The sequence below is a fragment of the Elaeis guineensis genome, chromosome 1 (assembly GCF_000442705.2).
Source record: "Elaeis guineensis isolate ETL-2024a chromosome 1, EG11, whole genome shotgun sequence".
In the NCBI taxonomy this organism is placed as follows: Eukaryota; Viridiplantae; Streptophyta; class Magnoliopsida; order Arecales; family Arecaceae; genus Elaeis; species Elaeis guineensis.
In genome coordinates, this window is record NC_025993.2 from 146307401 (window position 1) to 146328402 (window position 21002).

Consider the following 21002-nt stretch of genomic DNA (forward strand, 5'->3'; position numbering starts at 1 on the left):
TGATCTAATCATATCCGACTCAGGTTCAGCTATTGGTGTCGGTCCTTCTACCTGTTGAACTTCATCAAGTTCAACCTTAGAGGCAACGGTTCCTTCACCAAGGAACTCCTTTTCTAAAAAGATTGCCTTAAGGCTGAACACCTTTTGTTCATCAGCATGATAGAAAAAATATCTTTTTATCTCTTTGGGGTACCCTATGAATGAGCATTTGTCAGATCTAGGTCCAAGTTTGTCTGTGATTAATCATTTGACATAGGCCGGGCACCCCCAGACCCTAAGGTGTGAAAGTGCTGGCTTACGTTCCGTCCATATCTCATATGGAGTCTTAATTACAGACTTACTTGGAACCTTATTTAACAGATAACAGGTCGATTCAAGTGCATATCCCCAGAAGGATATCGGCAAGCTAGCAAAATCTATCATGGATCGGACCATGTCTAACAGAGTCTGATTCCTCCTTTCAGACACACCATTATGCTGTGGTGTTCATGGAGGAGTCCATTGGGAGAGAATCCCATTCTCTTCTAGATATGTGAGAAATTCACTAGAAAGGTATTCTCCTCCTCGATCAGATCGAAGAGTTTTAATACTCTTCCCAGTTTATTTTTCTACTTCACTTCGGAAATGTTTGAACATTTCAAATGAATCCGACTTATGTTTCATCAGATAGACATATCCATATCGGGATAGGTCATCCGTGAAAGTTATGAAGTAAAAATATTCACCTCTAGCACTGGTGCTTATGGGCCTGCATACATCAGTATGTACTAGGCCCAAGAGCTTAGTAGCTCTCTCACCTTTTCAAGTAAAAGGTGACTTGGTCATTTTATCAAGAAGACAGAACTCACAGGTTGGAAGTGATTCACAATCACTGACTTCGAGGATTCCCTCTTGAGTCAACCTGTTTATTCTGTTCTTGTTTATATGACCTAGCCTACAGTGTCATAAGTAGATATCTGACACACTATCTAATCTAGGGTGCTTGCCGATAGAATAGACTCTTATCAGGCTTGATCTTTTTGGTCTGGCTCTGCACAGATGTCCCAGCCTGAACTTGCACCTTCTTGACTTTCTTCTTCTTGTTCTTCTTCCCTTTCTTAAAAGGTCGAGAACCAGAAGACGAACCTCCCACTAAGTTCACCGACTCCTTGTGAAGTTGGTGATCCTTCTCAAAGTTCTGAAGCAACCCCAGTAACCCGTGGTAGTTCTCTTCAGGCTTTGTCATTCTATAATGAGTGAGGAATGGGAGATAAGACTTGGGCAGCGAGTTCAGTATTGCATCTTTTTCAAGCTGCTCATACAAGGGAAAGCCGAGCTTGCTCAATCGTTCCATCAGCTCGATCATGTACAATACATGATCAGTGACAGAGGCACCATCCCGCATTTTGGCGTTGAAGATGGCACAACTAGTCTTGTGCCTCTCTACGTCATCGGGTGTGCCAAAGATATCCTCCAACACTTGAAGCATGTCCTTTGACTGAGCTGTCTCGAATCTGCGACTGAACTCGTCGCTCATGGCAGCTAGCATGATACAGCGCATCGTGGTCTGGTAATTGAGCCACTTCTGGTAAGTGTCTCTGACTGTTCCACGTGCATTGACAGCTGGCTCCTCAGGTGCAGGATCCATTATCACATATAGGATCCGTTCATGCTCCAGGACTATCTTCAACTTTCGGTACCAGCTACCGAAGTTGGGTCCTACCAACTTTCATTGTCCAACAATGATCGGAGCGATAGGGAAGTGGCCATATTTGCACAAAGGAGAACCATAACCTAATTAGTAATTGATTCATTAAACCTAAAGATTTGGACTTTAATCAAAAGGTTTCTCCCACTATTTTATTCGAATTGGTAGCCTCTACCTCTAATTCGAGGAATTACCCTAATTCCTTAGCGGGTACTAGAATCCACTTAGACTGCACACAAGCCCAACTTTGGTTGGTCAACCCATGTACATCTAAGGGTAGGTTCATAACCAATTGTTTCTCTAAACAATTTCTAGTAATTTTAATTTTGCCCCAGAAACCTAATCAGTAGGCTTTGGCCTCCACTGTAAGGATCCGGTTAAGTCCAACCATTAACATGATCATACTTGGTGTATCTAACCAACGAATGATTAAGTCCAACTTTGGTTGTCTCACCTAACCACCATTAGAGAGACACTTCCAAGTCGTCATATGATGAGTGATAATTCCATTAGTCAACAAGTACCAGGCCTTTGGGTCTGCAATGATTATTGAGTTAATGGACTCATTATCAAACACCTTAATGGGAGGCTATGACTCAGTTATCTCCATAACTTTGTCATTTTAAGGACCTAATAATTTTAGAGGATTTAAATAATTTAGAAGATGAGGTCAGATGAACCAGCTTATCATGATCCTCCCACTGGCTTCACCAAGTCAACTTAAGGGAGACCATTAAAAGGGCTGGTCTAGGAGCACCTAAATCAGTCACACTGATTTACCTAGCTGACATGGGTCAGCTCAAATAGTCAAGTGATCCGATCAAAACATAATTTCACCAAGAGGCCAGGTAAGTTCGATCAGTGGGAGGGTCTGCCAAAGCTTGCCTTAGACACCATCAGAAATGGCCAGGTAAGCGGGCTCCCAATTAAAAATCACCGGTCTGGTTTACCTTAGACACCAACTGGTTTAATTAGTTTCGATTAGATCAACCTAACAGTTCGTGCTAGACCGCTTAGCCAAGAATCAAGTCCATTTGGTTCTCGTTAAAGACATGGACTTGACCAACTACAACTATTGTAATTGATCTAGAGAATCTTTGACCTAATCTAAGACAACAATTGATTAGATTTAGTCAATTCTCTAATTAAGTCCATCTTTAATCTAACCATAGGTCTAACCCAATTAATGGACCTAATTCCCACTAACCCATTAACCCAATGTGTTATGATTTGTGTCTTAGGTTCTTCAATTCACAATCCTAGAACCTAATCAAACAACTTCTCAATTCTTAATTAAGTTTTGGGCTGAGGGTTGGGTTTGACTTTTCAAAAAATAATTTTCATATTTGTAAAATAATTTTACAATATGATTCTACCAACCATATTGCATGTTTGATTCATAATCAAGATACAAGTGAAATAAACATGAAACTACTTTAGATCTAATCTAAACAGGTTCATGTAATTGAAACAATTTCAACTTTAAACAATTTCTTTGCACAAAAATTATTTAACAAAGAGATTTTATTTCAGATTTAAATACTTTTTAAATCTAATAAATCATAAATTTAATCTAGATCATATCTAACAAATTTATGATTAAAGATAGATCTACACAAACTAGGACAACCTTTGCACTGTAAGGGGTAAACCTTACAGCAGGACAACCTTGCAGTTTGTGATTGATCTAAAATTTTAATTTCAGATTTAATAATCAGATTATAAATTAGATCTAATCTAAGAAATAATCTAAGAATATATAAATAATCATGTAATAAAGAACCTGGCTCTGATACCAATTGTTGGGAACCAGATCTAGGGTTTCAGGGTTAGATCTTGAAACTTTTTCAAGATCATACAGCGGAAGACTAAAATAAATCAAAATTTATTTTCTAAAACTAGAGAATCTCTAGATCTAAGATCCTATTACATGATTATTATATAACATTAAATCAAAAATTAAAATATATAAATATAGCATGAACTACATGTTGATCATATCAACATGTTTCTATACCACATCTAATGTATGTATTAAACAATAGATCAGATCTATTACCTTGCAAGTTAGACGCTCTAACCTCACTGATCCAGGCTTAAGGATGATGTTGCAAGCCGCACATGCGTCCGGCTTCTAGGAGTCGTCCACACGAGCCCACGAATCTCGATCAGAAGTCCTGCTTCAGGAAATCAGCACAGTATGCTAGTACTGCACTGATCCTTCTTTGATGGTTGATCAAGTGCTTTCTTCTTCTTGATTTGGACTCTTCCAAAGATGAAAAGTAAAAGGAGGAGTTTCAGATCTGAGACACTCTCAGAAAACTCAAGATGGAGGGAGGAAAAATATGAAAACAAAAAAATCCTAGAAGAAGACCCTCTTCTTCTTCACGTTTTTCTCTCTAGACATCCTAACTTGCGTCTTTTATATCTCCACGACCCAAAGGTTTTTCTCTCTGATTTTTGGATGGCACAAAGGTCTCTCAAATCTCTATCTTCTCCTAAAATTTTACGAAGAAACTAATTTTATACAGAGAGATATGATAGAGTCCTTGTCTAGGTCAAATACCTAGTCAAGGCTTATCCAAACATGGCAAGTTAAGGGGCGCCCAACTCTTGAGCACCTCCTTCTTATTTTCATGCATGGATCACCAGCAAAGGATGCACAATGTGTATCCTAAAATTCATGAAAATTTCAAAAAAAAATTGGATAAATTCGATGCAAAATTGAAAGAGTTTTGGATTTCTAAAACTCTATCTCATAGAATTCGAAATCCAAACTTATTCCTTTTTGATTTGATCCAAACCACCTTCCATGTAAGAAAGAAGAGAGAAAACCTTTTGTGAACGTGGGAGAGACCTGGGAGAGGGCTTTTATCGCACAAAATAAGTGGAGATTGGCATTGAATAAGAGAGAGGGCATGGGGAAGGCTTATGTGGCGCAAGGTGGAATCCTAGTCTTACTAGGATTCTATCTCATGACTTGTTTTAATTTGGTTTCTCAAACCAAATCAAATCAAAATTAGATCAACCTAATTAAAATAAGTTTTAACCCAATTAAGAACCTAATTTAATCAGATTAAATTAGATTTAAATCTGATTTAATTTTCTAATCAAATTAGAAATTAGATTGACCCAAGTCCTAGTTGAACTAGGACTAGTTTTTCCTTGCACTTGGCTTATCCAATAAACCAATTGGACTTGATCCAATCAAGCCCAAAATAAATTTAATTAAATCATATTTAATTAGACTTAATCTCAGCCCATTGGCTTAATCAAATTAAGCCAATTAGCAATCGAATTGCTAATCGATCCTCCTGCAATACTTGCACTGGGTTAAATGTCAATCGTATTGATCATTTAACCCTAGAATGATTCTTAATCGTTGATCAACCATCCGATCGGATCATGAACTCTAATGTGTGTGACCTCATAGGTCTGAACCTAAGCCGGTAGCACAGGAATAAATTTCTGTACCAATCGAAGTGACCATCTAGCAATGGTACTCGACGACTGGATAGGTCGAATGTGTAGAACAACATCCTTAGAACCCATGCGGATATAGTTTTCATATAATTCATCTCCTTGACCAAAATGATCATAGGACACCCCAGAGTTTAACTGTCAACTCTGATCAGGTTGTCCACATTGTATTTCAAAATATCAAATCCATCTGATAGATTATCCTGGCCAAGGTTTTGCTAAATTGAAATACAGCGACTCATTCTTCTCCAACTCTTGGAGTGGTCAATCCCATCTCGATCACACTCTGACTTCGCAAGTACTTGACTGTGTCCAGAAGCCTTCCATCTCTGAATTAGAAATTCAGTTAGTCCAGTACCAAAGCACAGTGAGTTGCTTGCAAGTCACTGAGGCGATCTCAAGTCTAAGGGACACTTATACCTATATCCCATCAGAGACATTCTCGACAGCAGAATGCTCTGGAGTTGGTCACGTTCAATGACGATGTACCCTTACATCTCACCTGTATGCCATACCAGTGTCTCCACACTCCTTGGTTAAGAGGACAACCAACCCATATGGCCTACAGCGACCTATGCTCGATAGAAGCTGTCATCCTTATTAACAGCTTATCATTTGGTCGTGAACAGTTTTAAGGACTAATCGATAAATCCTCTCTTTATCGAACTTAAATTGTCCTAAGGACTTCATCATAACAACGGAGTTCATTAGAAGATGAAAGCTTATGATGAAGATGCCAAATATATTTTATTTATTAACAAATCAATTACAATACTTGGTTACTCAACCATCAACAGCTTGACGATTGGCTTTTTGAGACACATTTCCCAACATCTTTATCCTTCGAGATCTACATTGCTATCAGATAGAGGACGAAGACGTAACAAGTACGATGAATGGTGTTGGACTGGCTAAACTTTCTGTTCCACAGCCTGCTTCAAATCTTAAGAGGCATGCTGATTTGGGCCTAGATGTTCTCTATCATTAGCCTCAGCCATCCTCTCTTTTCTTTCTCTTCCTCCCCAACCTAAATCCTTGCTTAGTAAGGCACCCATCGGCATCCCACCCTAACCTCCCCCTTGAGACTCTTGATAAGCTCATGGTATGTCATTGTCTCTCTAGTCCTCTTTCTAATTTTTTGGTCCTATTGTAGTATTTTCTATTTATCATAAAAAAAAAAAAAAAGAAAGAAACCACTTTTTATCTTTAATGGTAAAATAAATCCCACCTCTTCTTGTTTTCCTACATTGTTGATAAGAGTGAGCTATTAGCTATATATATATATATATGCATGATATGGTGAGTCACGTTGACATGTTGCTTATTTTATAAATTTTGTTTGGTAATTTTGCTCGCATTGAGAATTGCTCAATTACATTCTAGAGATTGAAATTGAAGGCTCAAGTTGAGTGCCTCTCACAATAAGGATGTACAGTTAACACCCATCATGAGTTTCCAAATACCATATCTATCTAACCCGAAGAAGGTGCAAGGTGAATATTAGTACAGATTTCCAACTGTGGGGCGGATATGAGTACCGCCTGATACAATCTATTTCCTATTTGTTGCCATCCCTCGCTTAGTACTTTAAAGTTGATGCCATATATTTTTTTACCCGAGTCACCTTCTCTCGTCCCTTATTCACCATAGGTACATAAAAAAATAATCCCAAGGAGAAGAAGAAAAATCTCAAAGATTTAGGAGATATTTTAAATTCTAAGAGAATTTCATATAAAAAATCTAAGAACAGCGATGTTTCTAGACTTATTTCCATTTCCCAATATCAAAAGAGACAAAGAATGAGAATTTTTGCTGCATTAGCATTGGATCTTTCCCAATAATTGTCTTTCTTAGATCTTTATCGGGTAAGAAGAATCTTAATAACTTTTAAAAATATTGATTCTCTCTTGTATTAAGAAATAGCTGCTGTAAGTTTGCATAAAATGGACAAAAATTCCAAAAATTATACCTATTCACATATTTCTACCATGATATGACAAAATTCCTAACACCATGTTAAATTTAAGTATAAATTATATATTTTTAATGTACAATTATCATTGCAAAATCTTAAAAAATGTTGAGAGAGTTGTTGCTAAAAAAAAAATACATCTTGGTACATAGTAGATGGTTAAAGATTCAGTTATGGAGAAATTATGGATTAAAGAAGTTCTTCTATGTATATCTAGAACCATCTTGTTGTGGAAGAACGGTACTTTTAGTCCTACGTCGGTTATGAATTAAGAGGAACTCTGATTTATATGGGATCGAGGCCTTCTCTCTCTCTAATGAGAATTTTTTTTAAAGGACAAAATCATACGATGGAGTGTACAAGGGAGTGTATCTTCATTGACTAGAAAGTTATTGTTGTGGGAGGATGATATTTTTAGTCCTACATCGGTTATGAGTCAAAAGAGACTTTGACTTATATGTGATCAAGATATTTTCTTCCTCCAGTGAAGTGAATAATATTTCATATAGTGAAGCGCAGAAAACTAACTCATCCCATCCATCCGAAGCACGAGCCTTTGATTGTAACACATTCAATAACAAACTAGTATATCATATCAAAAAGTGAATTTTTTTCTATTCAAAAGAGTAAAATTGTGAGCTACTGTTGGTCAATCATAGTTAACAATAATTTTTTATTAAAATTTTTTATTAAAATTTCAATAATAATATAATTTTTTTAATAATATATGATGTATTGATTTAGTATTAGATGATGTAAATTATTGAATGATGTAAAATATGCGTTGTAGAACTGCTCTAACCCATAGTTTCTCCTGGGGCCCATTCTTGTCCTGTTGTGAGCGCTAGCCACCGGACGTGCAATATTTTGAAAGAAGCAGAACGGTTCGCAAAATTCATCAAAGGAACACAGTTGGTGGCACCGGTTAGTTAAACGCTGCCCCGCTTGTCCGCTTCGAAAACTCTCGCCGGGAGGCAGAACCCAATCACCGAAACCCCAATCCCGCCTTCAAGAAAATCGCAGCGCCAGGGTTTTCCATGGTCCGCTGACGATCCTTATTCCTTCTCACCCCGCGCGGTCCTAAAACCCTTCCTTTCCGATCGATCGTGGCCGAGATCCCGCTGGTGCCTAGGGTTTCCGCGGCGGCGATCCGGCCGGCCGGATGAATGCAGGGCCCCGGGGGCTCCACTCCGCGGCCAGAGGCGATCTTCGAGTGGCTACAGAGAGAGATGGGGTACCCTTCGCCGCCGCCCTCCGCTACCCAGTTCCGCAAGATCTGCCGGGGGAACCTGGTGGCGATGTGGAGCTTCCTCCTCGAGAGAGTCCGGTCTGAGCGGAGGGTCATGACGGCGCGGCAGAAGATCATGGTGCACGGGGTTCCGCCGTCGGTGGATGGGGGAGTGGGAGGAGGAGGAAGAGGGAGAAGGGGAAGTTTGAGGAGGGCTCGTCTTTGAGGCCAGGGGGGCCGTGCCGAGGAAGAGGATCTGGCGGAGGAGGAAGCGGAGAGGCGAGGAACGTGGTGAGGAGGCAGCGGAACGGACTTGGATGGTTGAGGTCGCCTGGGAGGACGAGCGGAAGAGGATGCTTGACGGGAGGTCTTATGCCGGGTAAGGAACTCAGTAGGACTCAAAGAAAGAGGAAAAAGAAAGAGGAAAAAGAAGAGATTTTTTTTATCTATTCATTTGCTTGGTTAAGTTTTATAGAAAATTTTCAAAATTAGGATACCGGTAGTAGATATGCAGTCTGTAATCTTCTTCTCTCATTGGTTCTCATTGCTGAGAGATGAGAATGCTACTGGCAAGGGAGGGCTGAGAAAATTTTAAAGGAAATATACACTCTTTATGCTCCAAGTCGCCTTGTTATAGAAAAATATTTTTATTGAAAATAGGGACAAAAGATCCTTTTACTAGTTACTTCTGTTACGGTGGATAGAGGAGGAGAGGATAACTTGTAGTATTTCTCACACAAAAAAATATGAAGAGAGTAGATCTAATAGAAGAAGAAAACTTAAACTTTGTTTTGAATTCTTTGAACTCTCTTAATCCAAAATGGCTCAAGTACATCCTTTTATATAGGGGATTTTACAATCCTTCAACTACCTTCTATACAAAATACTAAGAGCCATATTTATATGCAACACTTTGGTTTTATACATGAAGAGGAATTCTAAGTGAATTTCATAGGAAATATTAAAGGCCATTGATAATAACAAGATAATATTAATTTGGTTTACTAATCCTAATATCCCCTCTTGAAATATGGTCTCTTGGAAACATAAAAGACTCTTTGACTAGCAAATCGCGTCCTTTGATTTTATCAAACTTGGACTCCAATATCTATGCACAATTAAGTTTAGATATTTTCAACACCCTCCTTTAAACTTAATTGTCTTCCATGTTTCATTTCAAGAAGATTCTTGAACTTGTAGAAAAGATCCACTGCAAGTGGCTTAGTGAAGATATTGGCAACTTGATAATGAGTCTTCATATAAGTTAACTCCACATTCTTCTCCTTTACATGTTCTTTTATGAAATAAAAACGGATGTCGATATGCTTGCTCCTTTCATGATAGATCGGATTTTTTGCTAATGCCATTGCCGATTTACTATCCACATATATCTTTATAGCATCAATTTGAGAGAAATAAATGTTTTGTCACAATCTTTTAAGCCATATAGCATGACAAACATATGAAGATGTCGCAACATATTTTGCCTCACAAGTAAAAAGAGTCATAATAGCTTGCTTCTTAAAAAATCAAGTGAATGCCATATCATCCATGTAGAAAACAAATCCAGTTATACTCTTTCTATCATCCGAATCTCCTTCCCAATCACTATCCGAATAACCAAAAAGTCGAAAAATATAAGAAGAAGAATGTATTACTCCATAAGATATAGTACCTCGGATGTAATGAAGAATTTTTTTTGCAGCCTTCCAATGTGTAGATTTTGGTTCCTCTATCAAATGGCCTAGTAAGCCAGCTCTATATAGAATATCAAGTCTTGTACATGTGAGGTATCTTAAGCTTCCAATTAAGCTTTTGTAAAGAGTAGGATCCATCACCTTGTCTTCAAATTTTGATAGTTTGGCTCCACCATCAATGGAGGTGCTTATTGTCTTGCAATTTTTCATCTTAAACCTCTTAAGAATCTCCTTTGCATATACTTCTTGAGAAATGAAGATGCCTTCAATGTTTTGCTTGACGTCTAAGCCGAGAAAATATGACATAAGCCCCAAATATGTCATCTCAAACTCTTGGATCATAGCTTGCTTGAATTCTTCAAATATTTGAGGGTTGCTTCCTATAAAAATAAAATCATCTACATACAAAAAAATAAGTAATATATCTTCATTCTTCTTCTTCACATATAAGGCATGCTCGTATGGACATTGCATGAAGTTATTAGCTTTAAAGTATGCATCAATTGTTCTATTCCATGCTCTTGGTGCTTGTTTCGAGTCATAGAGCGTCTTCTTCAACTTCAAGACTTTTTCTTCATGATCCTTCTTCACATATCCTTTGAGTTAATTTATATAGACCTCTTCTTCTAGAAATCCATTCAAGAAAGTCGATTTGACATCCATTTGAAGAATTGGCCATTTAAATTATGCCGCAATAGAGATAAGCAATCTTATAGTTTCTATGGAAGTAATCTAGGTAAACACTTCTTCATAGTCAATACCGATTTGTTGCTTGTAGCCGTTGGCCATCAATCTTACTTTGTACTCTCTATATGTCCTTAAGCATTCTTCTTCTTATAAACCCATTTGACACCTATGGGTTTATGGCTTTCGAGGAGGGTAGTAAGTTTTCAAGTATCATTTTTCTCTATTGCTTTGATCTCCTCATCCATGGCAGCTTTCCAAATCTTATTTTGTATTGCTTCTTCAAATGAAATATTTTCATTGTTAGCCAAAAGACAAACGAGATTAAGTTCGTTTGTTATCTCATATAGTTCTTGCAAACTCCTTGTCTTCCTTTGCATTGGACTATCATCCAAAGGAGGTGATACTCTTAAATGTGAAGATGAAGGTGGTGAAGAAATTTCAAAATGCTCCTTTGATTCTTTCTCTTCTTCTTCCTTCTCTTCATAAAATAGCTCTTTGTTTGATTGTCAACTCCATATGCCATCTTTATGGAACTCCACATCTCTACTAACATGAATTCTTTTAGTTTTTAGATCAAAGAGCTTGTAGGCTTTATACTGAGCATCATAATCAATGAAGATAAACTTTCACTCTTGTTTTCAAGCTTTATTCTTTTTTGGTCCGGGATATAAGCATAGGCGATACTCCCGAAAATCTTCAAGTGAGAGACACTAGGTCGTCTTCCACTCCATGTGTATTATGGAGTTGTCTTTTAGACTCACTTTAAGACATCGATTAAGCAAGTAGACCGCACAATTTGTGGCCTTCGTCCAAAATTTTTTCAGTATATCCTTGGTCTTCAGCATGCTTCGAACTACATCAAAAATGATCTGATTCTCTCTCCACCGCACCATTTTGTTGGGGGATAAGGTGCTGTTAAGAGTCGCGGGATGCCATGCTCCTTACAAAAATGTTCAAACTCTTTGGACGTGAATTAGTCTCCACGATTAGATCACAAGGCCTTGATGTAGTAGCTACATTCTTTTTCCATCATTGCTTTGAACTTCTTGAATGTGAAAAATGCTTTAGACTTCTCCTTCAAAAAATACACCCAAGTTTTCTTGCTAAAATCATCAATCAAGGTTAAAAAATAACGGTGCTCTCGCAAGGATGTTGGAGAAATTGGCCCACATATGTCGGTGTGGATGAGCTCAAGTGGCTTCTTTGCATGATAGAAAGCTTTTTTGGAAAAACTCTTTCTTAGTTGCTTGCTAAGAACATATCCTTCACAAAATTATTTTGGAGAATCAATATACGGCAAGCCCTTTACCATCTTCTTGTTTGATAATTGCTTGAGGCCACCAAAGTGAAGATGGCCAAATCTCAAGTGTCATAGTCATGACCTATCCTTCACACTCGCATTCAAACATTTAGCATTGACATGTTTGATGTTAAGCATGAACATTCTATTTTTTGTCATTTGAACATGGGCTATCAAATTATTCTTTTAATCTCTCAAAAATAGACTTTTATTTTTCATATGTACATCATATCCTTTCTTCAAAAGTTGTCCTAAACTCAAAATATTGTTCTTCATCTCCGGTATATAATAAATATTAGAGATAAATTTATCACTTCCATCTTTTAATTGAATAAGAATTTTATCTTTGTCCTTCACGTCTATTTTGGAGGAGTCATCAAAAGACACATGCCCATTCATCGAGTTGTCCAACTCCACGAACATGTTCTTATAGCCACACATGTAATTACTTGCATCGGTGTCCAAGTATCACATATTTTGCTCACTGGTGTCATCTTTTTTGCAAGCTAGCAACAAGACTTCATCATCATCTTCTTCTTCTTTTTTGCATAATGAGCTTTTTCTTCAACTTGGTTAGCATCATTATACTAATAATTCGAAGCATAATGACCGAGTTTGTTGCAAATGAAACAACGAACTTTGAAATTATCATACCTTCGATCTCTAGATGAGCCTCCTTGTCCACGCCCTTCTTTTGGACTTTGGCTAAACTCCTTTTTGTTATGATAGCCTCCACGTCCACGGCCTCTCCATTGGCCACGGCCTCGTCCTTGGCCTTTTTGACTCCTTTCATTCTTGGAGTATTTTTTTTCTTCCTTTAAAGTAAACTTGGATTAAAGAGCTTGCTCCAAAGGCTCTTGCTTCTTCTTGTTAAGCCTTTGTTCATGGGCTTATAAGGAATCCATGAGTTCATCAATTGTCATGGCCTCCAAATCTTTTGATTCTTCAATAGCGATTATGATGTAGTCAAACTTGACATCTAATGAGCGTAGAATTTTCTCTACTACTCGTGTAGCACTCAAGGTCTCGCCATTCCTTCTTAATTGGTTAACGACGATCAAGACTTTTGTAAAGAAATTCGAGATGGATTCGGACTCTTTCATTTGTAGCGCTTCAAATTCGCCTCTAAGAGTTTGAAAGTGAATTTTGTTCATCTTTTCAACTCCTTTATATGCATTTTGGAGAATCTCCCATGCTTCTTTGGAGGTGGTGGCCACAATAATCTTCTTAAAGGCCAACTCATCTACGGCTTGATAGATTAAGTAGAGGGCCTTCTTATCTTTTTTCCTCTTGTCTCGTAGAACCTCTCATTGTTGCACCGTGAGAGTATCTCCTTCTCCGACTTCTTCATAGCTTCTTTCGACTGTCCCAAATATCTTGAGATTCAAGTAACGCCTTCATTTGGATATTTCAATTCTCATAGTTGGTATTGGTCAGACGAGGTAGAGGTAATTATGAAAGCCCCCCTACATTAGCCATAGCTCTGATATAACTTTGTTATGGTGGATAGAGGAGGAGAGGAGAATTTGTAGTATTTTTCATACAAAAAAATATGGAGAGAGTACATCTAATAGAAGAAAAAAATTTTAACTTTGTTTTGAATTTGTTGAACTCTCCTGATCCAAAATGGGTCAAGTACATCCCTTTATATAGGAGATTTTACCTAGGAAGCACAGATACGATATGGGACACGGGTACGATACGGATACGGAGATACGATAAATTCTTAAAATACAGAATACGATACGGTTGGGATATAGTATATTAAAAAATATAAAATTAATATAATATTAATATAGAAACATAAATATTCAAGATAAATTTAACATATAAACACAAATCATAACTCTAGAGTATCTATGTTTGAAAAATAAGCATCGTTAATGCATAGTTATTACAAGCAAAAATCCTAAAAGATTAACATAAAAACTAGAAAAGAGAGGGAAAATAGTTATACCCAGCCATACATCAAAAGCCGGCTGTATCCCAGCCGTACCCAGCCATATCCGACACCGAAAAACTAGAAAAGAGAGGAAAAATGGACGGACACGCAATGGATACGTATCACAATGTATTCCTGATGTATTCGTATCGAAAACATATCCAACATGGGTACGGCAGCTATTTTGAAGATCTGTGCTTCCTAGGAATTTACGACCCTTCAATTATCTTCTACACAAAATACTAAGAGCCATATTTATATGCAACACTTTGGTTTTATATATAGAGAGGAATTCTAAGTGAATTTCATAGGAAACACTAAAGGTCATTGATAATAACAAGACAATATTAATTTAGTTTATTAATCCCAATATCTCCTTTTAAAACAAGGTTTCTTGAAAACACAAAAGACTCTTTGACCAACAAATAGCATCTCTTGATTTTATCAAACTTGGACTCCAAGATCCATGCACAATTAAGTTTAGATATTCCTAACAACTTCCTCCTTTCGCCTTACTCCAGTTTGAAGTATATGTGAAACTGGAGATTTTTTTTTTTAATATGAATTTCCCATTGTCTCCTATCTGAAACTGTCTAATAAAATGTGATGGCTTTGAGAAAGTCCTAAGAAAACGTGCTCCCCTTTGTTGGTACAGTGTTTTTGTATTGTACTATTAGTGCCCATGGTGGAAACTATCAATAGTGTTTTGCACTTTGCTTTTGTTGTTTATATTGTTGATTTTGCTATATTAGGCACAAGCAGGTGACGTTGGAGGCATATGATTGGCAATGTGATGAAGCAGCTAAGATATTTGCCAAGTACCAAACACAGCTTCATCATTGTGTAAATCAAGCAAGAGTTGTGCGGAGGCTGACTACAGACAGTGCTGACAATGGAGCTGATGATCTCCATGCACATGGTGGCAATTTACTTAACCATCAAGGGCAACAAGTCATCAGATGACATCATTCTCAGAGAGACATCAAGAGAAAGAGATACTGGAAAGCATGTGAAACTCTTGCTTCTCATATGATTGAAAGAATTCATAGTACTTTTCCAGCATATGAAGGGAGCGGTATTAACTTGAATCCCCAGTTAGATGCTGCCAAATAAGGCCTGAAGATGTTAAAACAACAATAATAGATGCACTGAGAAATCCTTCTCTTATACTTCGGTCAATTACTGCACATACTTCACTGGTTAATACACTTATTCATAGAGAAGCTGAAAAGATTTACGTCAGAGCTGATGCAGAACTCTTGAGGTATTTATAGCCTTTAGTTTCTAATTTTGTCATTGTTTACACTTCTTCCTGTCGTTCTAGACAGGACATAAAGTTTCCCAATAACAATAATTTAATCTCCTGTTCAACATAATGTGGAAGTCTTCATCATTAGAGTATTTAATAAGATATTGCTGGTAGTTTTTCTGTGCAATTAATATTTGCAAGACCTTCCAGGGCACTGTTTCTGCAGGGTCGCTTGAGCATGGCTCACCACATCCCATTGCATGCATTTGCTTAGCAATAAGATCACTGGTGCAAGTCGGTTCTCCATTTGAATGCCCTTTTAATGACAGATCATGTAACTAAAGATAGAAAGCATTAAGCAGACACTAGTTAGCATTAAGCAAATACTAGTTACTTAAATTAGTGAATAAGTTAACATGGATTTCCCCCCTCTTTCTCCAATGATCCTTTTCCATGCTTTATGCTGCTGATGCAGTTGCAAGCTTAGATGAAAAGGATAAATGCTGATGTCAGGTTCATGGATGCTTAATGGTGATATTTAGGTCACAAAACATGAAATATAAGATGAGAAAACTAACTAGACTTATAAATCAATAAGGTCAAGCATGCAAGTTTCAGGTTGCTCTATGTATGTTGTGTTGAAGGGAAGAAGAGCAGGAAACTGAATTTGCTAAGATGAGGGCAAAATAAACTACAGATTTCAGATCAAGTCAGTTTGCATTAAGAGTGACAATATTACTTTGAATTTTCTAATTGCAACAATTTGGAAAGTAGCTTGTTTGTAAGAACAACAATATATCGATCTTGCTACAACATCAGTTGAATGTGTTTAAAACTTATGAAAAGTATCACAAACTGCAGAATTTAGAATTCGCTTTTAACTTGCAGGTCACATTTCTTTTCTATCTTCTTTCTGCACTTCATATTATGCGATCGCCTATTAACAGTATGATAAAAAATGCCGATGTTGAAATTTCAAATTTCTTACACAGACAAATTTTGATTCCAAAATTCTTCTGACAAAGGCTAAGGATAAATTAAATAGTTTGTTTTCTTTCTTCTTAGAAATTCAGTGACAAGTTGACTAAAGAAAGACTTTCAATAGCTACGATTCAGGGTGGTGCATTGGCGTTATCATGTAATTCAAATAATTGAGTTGAAACAGCTATAATCATTGTAGTGGCATTCACTTTTTTTCACCCCTTCATTTTCCTTGTACATTCTGTATGGTCAATAATCAGAGTAATGTATATGAGATAAATCTAAATCAGGACTCTATTCTAAACCAAAAAAGAACAACTCCAGTTCCTTTCTCTTATCTCTAACGATATCTTAACCATATTGATCCTAGTTCTTAATTCCCAAGAACATGTTGTACCCAACTCTTTTTGTCCAAAATCTGGGATCTATATGTGAAGAGCCATCACATGCTCCTTATACTGAAGTTATTGAAGATCTCATGAAAAAAATCACACAAGCTTGATAAGGAGCATCACATGAATTGTGAGAATCTCTTCACTTCATGTATTCATGCTTGTCGTGATTCATTGACTGATGAGGCAAGAAGATGGCTACTGACTGAAAATTTACCTCATCACTTGTTGAATGTAAGATTGTCAATCATCAGAAAGATATTCTAGTGTGGAACTGATATGAAGAGCCATCACATGCTCCTCATCCTGAAATTATGGGAGATCTCATGAAAAAAATTCACACAAGCTTGATAAGGAGCATCACATGAACTATGAGAATTTCTTCATGTATTCATGCTTATCTTGATTCATCGATTGATGAGGCTTTGAAGAATATGTGGTAACCTATTTGCCAACAAATACAATCAAAACTGACATTCACTAATGCAGGCTAAAAGTGTAAATGTGGTTCACTTGGGTCTTAGATGAAGGTCTCTTGGTTGTTTTTCTTTGAGGCTGACCCCCTTTCTTTATTTTCCTTGGTGAAATCATTCTGTTCCTATGAGTCATTTGAATACCTGATGAACATTACCAGTCAATGTTCTGTTAGTGCTCCAATTAATGGTGATGCACTTTGTGTGCTTGACTTTTGTTTCTAGTCAAATTATAACTTAGGAGCCGAAAAGAATCTAGAGATGAAACTGGCATGAAAAAAAATGGATCGAATGCAAAATAAAATTTCATAGTACTTTAATTCACATAAACCTCCTTACAACCATATTGCAGTGAAAAGTATTGTTGGTGGTTCAGTGGGTATCGTCCTCCATATGTCAATCACCCCTGCAACATAAATAGCATACTTTAAAGGGCTTGAGCTCTCTTTGGACTCCAGTGGATTTTAGAGTTGCTCCTCAGGCATATATTTGTCTTCTTGCAGGCTGAATTTATGTTCCCAGCATGAATTTTTGCATGATTTATAGAGAAAGAATTTGAGAGGAGTTTTGAACTTCTTACAAACCCTGCAGGATGGCGAATTATTCTCTGAAGTTGTCTGGTGAACAAGAGAAAGTTGTTACAGAAAGATGGTTGCCAGAACTTAGGAATGCAGTTTTGAATGCTCAAAGATGCTTGCAAATTGTCTGTGTTTAGGGGCTTGGTAAGCAACACCCAACGATGTATCCTTGATTTTGTTACCCATGGTTGCCCGGAAGTGCGATCCAAGATGTCTGGCTTCTTTGTTGCAGGTAGATGTTTCTTGCCTTTTGCCATTATTTATGTCTTGAAACTATATCTATGGCAGATGTATGTTGCGTGTCATTTATCTTTCACTTTATCATTCCAATATGCATGGTCATATTTTTTTGATTTGTAGACCTGCTACCAGCCCTTTTGTTAATATCACAATTCACAAACATGATGGTTGGTTTGGACTTTGCAGCACGTTTTCACTAACCATATGGATTAGCATACAAATGCTAGGATCATGCTATAGAAGACACTGTAAACATTTTTATGCATGTATATTTGCTATCTACATAGGGAAACCTTACATTTAGTTGTTTCATTTGCAGGTTGACAAGTGGTCAACCAGTAGCAACAGCCGTGGACTGGGTTGCAGTTGATGGGCAGACGCTGGGTGCTTGGCCCTTGTTAAACAGCTTCAGATGGCATTTTATGACAAGGCGCTTTAATGAATGTTTCTTTTTTGAACTTTGCCCTATTCTACTGGCTTCGGTTAATCTGTTGAAATCACTCTGGGTTTGCGGTTGCCATGCTTTCCATTCCTCAGTAGATTCTGCAATCTCTGGTCAAGATTTCATCATGTCATTTCTTCCCCTTTGCTGGTTGATGGAGCGGTTGGATTGATTGTATCATTTACTGCTTGTGATCTTTTGTTTTTTAGTTTTTTCTTAAGCAGCATACATCTTGGTGGTATGTATAGTTGTTGTCCTGATAATGTTTCATTTTACGCTTGCTCTTTAATCCAAATGAAAAATTTTCCATTGTGTTTACAGATCAAAGAGATGCAGCCACTATCTTGTTATTTGCATGTTCTAATGCATTAATCAAGAAGCACTTCCTTTGGAAAGCTTTAAGCAGGGTTGACAATCGTTGTAATGTAACCATTTCTTATCATTGCTTGATCATGTGAAAGAAGCATTACCTTAGTGCGACTGCTGATTTATTTTCTGAAGGAGAAGCTGGAAAATCCTCTTTTGGTTCTCAAAGGAAAAGGTAATCCTTTTTAACCTCCTCGATTCTACGAAGTATTTTAGTTCCAAAATGCAAGATGAGAGCATGTTTAGGGCACTTGATCATCTTATTTAAGCGAGTATCTCTATCTCTTGCATAAGATAAACACAGCACACCACAAAAGAACTTGAAATGAAGCCTAATCTCATTTGTTCTTGCTCACGTCTTTCATATATAATAACCTCCCCTCCAGCAAAACGAACACACGGACGAGGAACAACTAGGAAGAAGGAGCCGGGTCGACGGTCTTGAAGGACTCGTGGAGCCGGCGGAGGGTATCCTGATCCCGATTCCACTCCGGATTGGGCGCGCTTACGAAGTGGGCGTACAGCTTGTTCCGGGCGCACGTAACCGAGACCAGGCTGTGGGCCCCGGCTCCCTCGATCTCGTAGGCGTAATAGAGCTGGCCCTTGTCGTCCCGCCGCTCCTCCGACCGCACCGCCTCGGCGCCGGCGATCTGGTCCTGGAGGTCGACGTCGGAGAGGGCCAGGTTGGAGAGGACGGCGTCGACTGGGGCGAGGCCGGGGAAGCCAGCGAGGAAGGTGAGGTACACGCGCTCGGCGCGCTTCTTGGGGTTGTAGAACTCGCTGTCGGTGCCGTTGGTGCCCTTCTCCACTTTGGAGATGAGCCGCTCCTTCCAACCGTCGGGGACCTCGTAGATATACTCCGCCGAGTCCTTCTTGCTCTCGTTGCCGCCGTAGCCACCGTAGTTGGCGGCACTAGCGGCGGTGCCGTAGTAGAGGTGGAAGGTGGGAGAGTCGGCGAGGGAAGGGGAGGGGGAGGAGAGGAGGAGTGAGGCCGCGGCGGCGGTGGCGGCGAGGGTGGTGGAGAGAGGTTTGGGGGGAGTGAAGTGGGGTTTGATTAAAGGTCTGGGAGGGGCTGAGGAGGTCGTAGCGGTGCTGGCGGCGCCTGCGGTTGTGGCGGTGGAGAGGACAGCGGAGGCCGCGAAGAGGGTTGCCATATTCGAGATTTTTTTTTTTTTTTTCGGATGGGGGTTGATTGAATTTGTGACGCCTGTGGAAGCCGGGAGCGAGGGAAGGTGACCTTATCCACGAGTGGCATAAAATCTGGGATCAGATTACCTCCTGTTGCGGTCACCTACCGTTTTCTCTGGACCTGGGCCGAGCACGTGAGACGCTCGTGAGTGCGAATGTGACTTTGTTTACGAGTGCGTGCTTGCTCGTAGTTTCATGTTGGAGGCATCCCGAGCGGGTAGGTAAATAAAAGCATGGACTCCCTCTTCTGTTTGTTAGGACAACCGATCCAAATTACTGAATGATTGATAGACAACAGTTTATATAATCATTTATACCTGTTGGAGGATATCCGTCGACCGACTGTCGGAGGGCCCGACCGTCCGACTGACTGTCGGAGGGCCCGACCGTCCGACCGACTGACGGAGGGTCCGACCGCCCGACCGACTGACGGCCTGACCGCCTCCGTTGGACGACTCCGACTGGCCGACAGACCGACCGATCGTCGGTCGGGGCGACCGACTGACGGATGCCATCAGCGGCTAACCGCCGGTCGTCCAACGGTCCATCGTCGATTGGGGGTATGTCGGGCGTATCCATCCCGACCGACTGAACCCCGAGGTTATATGGCCGACTTACATGAAGCTCGCCGATCGATGGAGGGGTCCGACACCACTCGGCTGGCTACCGACTTTAGGTCGGTCGGCTCCTCCAACCACCGTACAGCCGCCAGACGTTGTCAGCTCTGACACGGACATGCGGCGCAGTTACCTAGGGGCATTGTCCCGCCGAGAGCCGGGTCAACCCTGGTGATTGGACGGCCGCACAGCGACATGACGTTTTCACGGCGGCTCTGACAGCCCACAGTGAGTTGACAGTTCCTCACTTGTCCGCGCCATTAATGACGGCGCCATACCTAGCTCCACTATATATACCGGGGAAGGCAACAGTGCAATCGATCGATCCGCCCGTCTCTCCCACATACGCAGGCTCGCTCCTCTCCCTCTCTCTCTCTCTCTTCTTCAGAGCTCTCTGTCTGCATTTCACTGTTGCCCAGTCACCTCTCTGACTTGACCGTCGGAGGGTCCCCGCCGGAGCCGCCTCCGGTCAGTGCGGACTTC

General features: G+C 39.4%; 2 protein-coding genes across 2 annotated transcripts; one reads left to right on the plus strand and one right to left on the minus strand.

Moving 5' to 3' along the window:
• The first annotated feature begins 8029 nt into the window (after positions 1 to 8029).
• LOC105038929 (AUGMIN subunit 5) lies at positions 8030 to 18889 on the plus strand. The gene is given in 11 exon segments (XM_073243035.1): positions 8030 to 8537; positions 8540 to 8591; positions 8593 to 8645; positions 8648 to 8671; positions 8674 to 8746; positions 14746 to 14913; positions 14915 to 14991; positions 14994 to 15101; positions 15104 to 15257; positions 17680 to 17898; positions 18226 to 18889. Coding segments are annotated over 10 exon segments (1065 nt in total). The 5' UTR covers positions 8030 to 8305; the 3' UTR covers positions 17804 to 17898; positions 18226 to 18889.
• A 66-nt stretch (positions 18890 to 18955) lies between these two features.
• LOC105038928 (thylakoid lumenal 19 kDa protein, chloroplastic) lies at positions 18956 to 19937 on the minus strand. Its single transcript, XM_010914862.4, has one exon. The coding sequence runs from the start codon at positions 19866 to 19868 to the stop codon at positions 19128 to 19130; it is 741 nt and encodes a 246-aa protein (XP_010913164.2). The 5' UTR covers positions 19869 to 19937; the 3' UTR covers positions 18956 to 19127.
• Between the last annotated feature and the right edge of the window lie 1065 nt (positions 19938 to 21002).

Bases quoted from the DNA above. Each gene is read 5' to 3' on its own strand.
- LOC105038928 (XM_010914862.4), bottom strand. From the start codon at position 19,868: ATGGCAACCCTCTTCGCGGCCTCCGCTGTCCTCTCCACCGCCACAACC.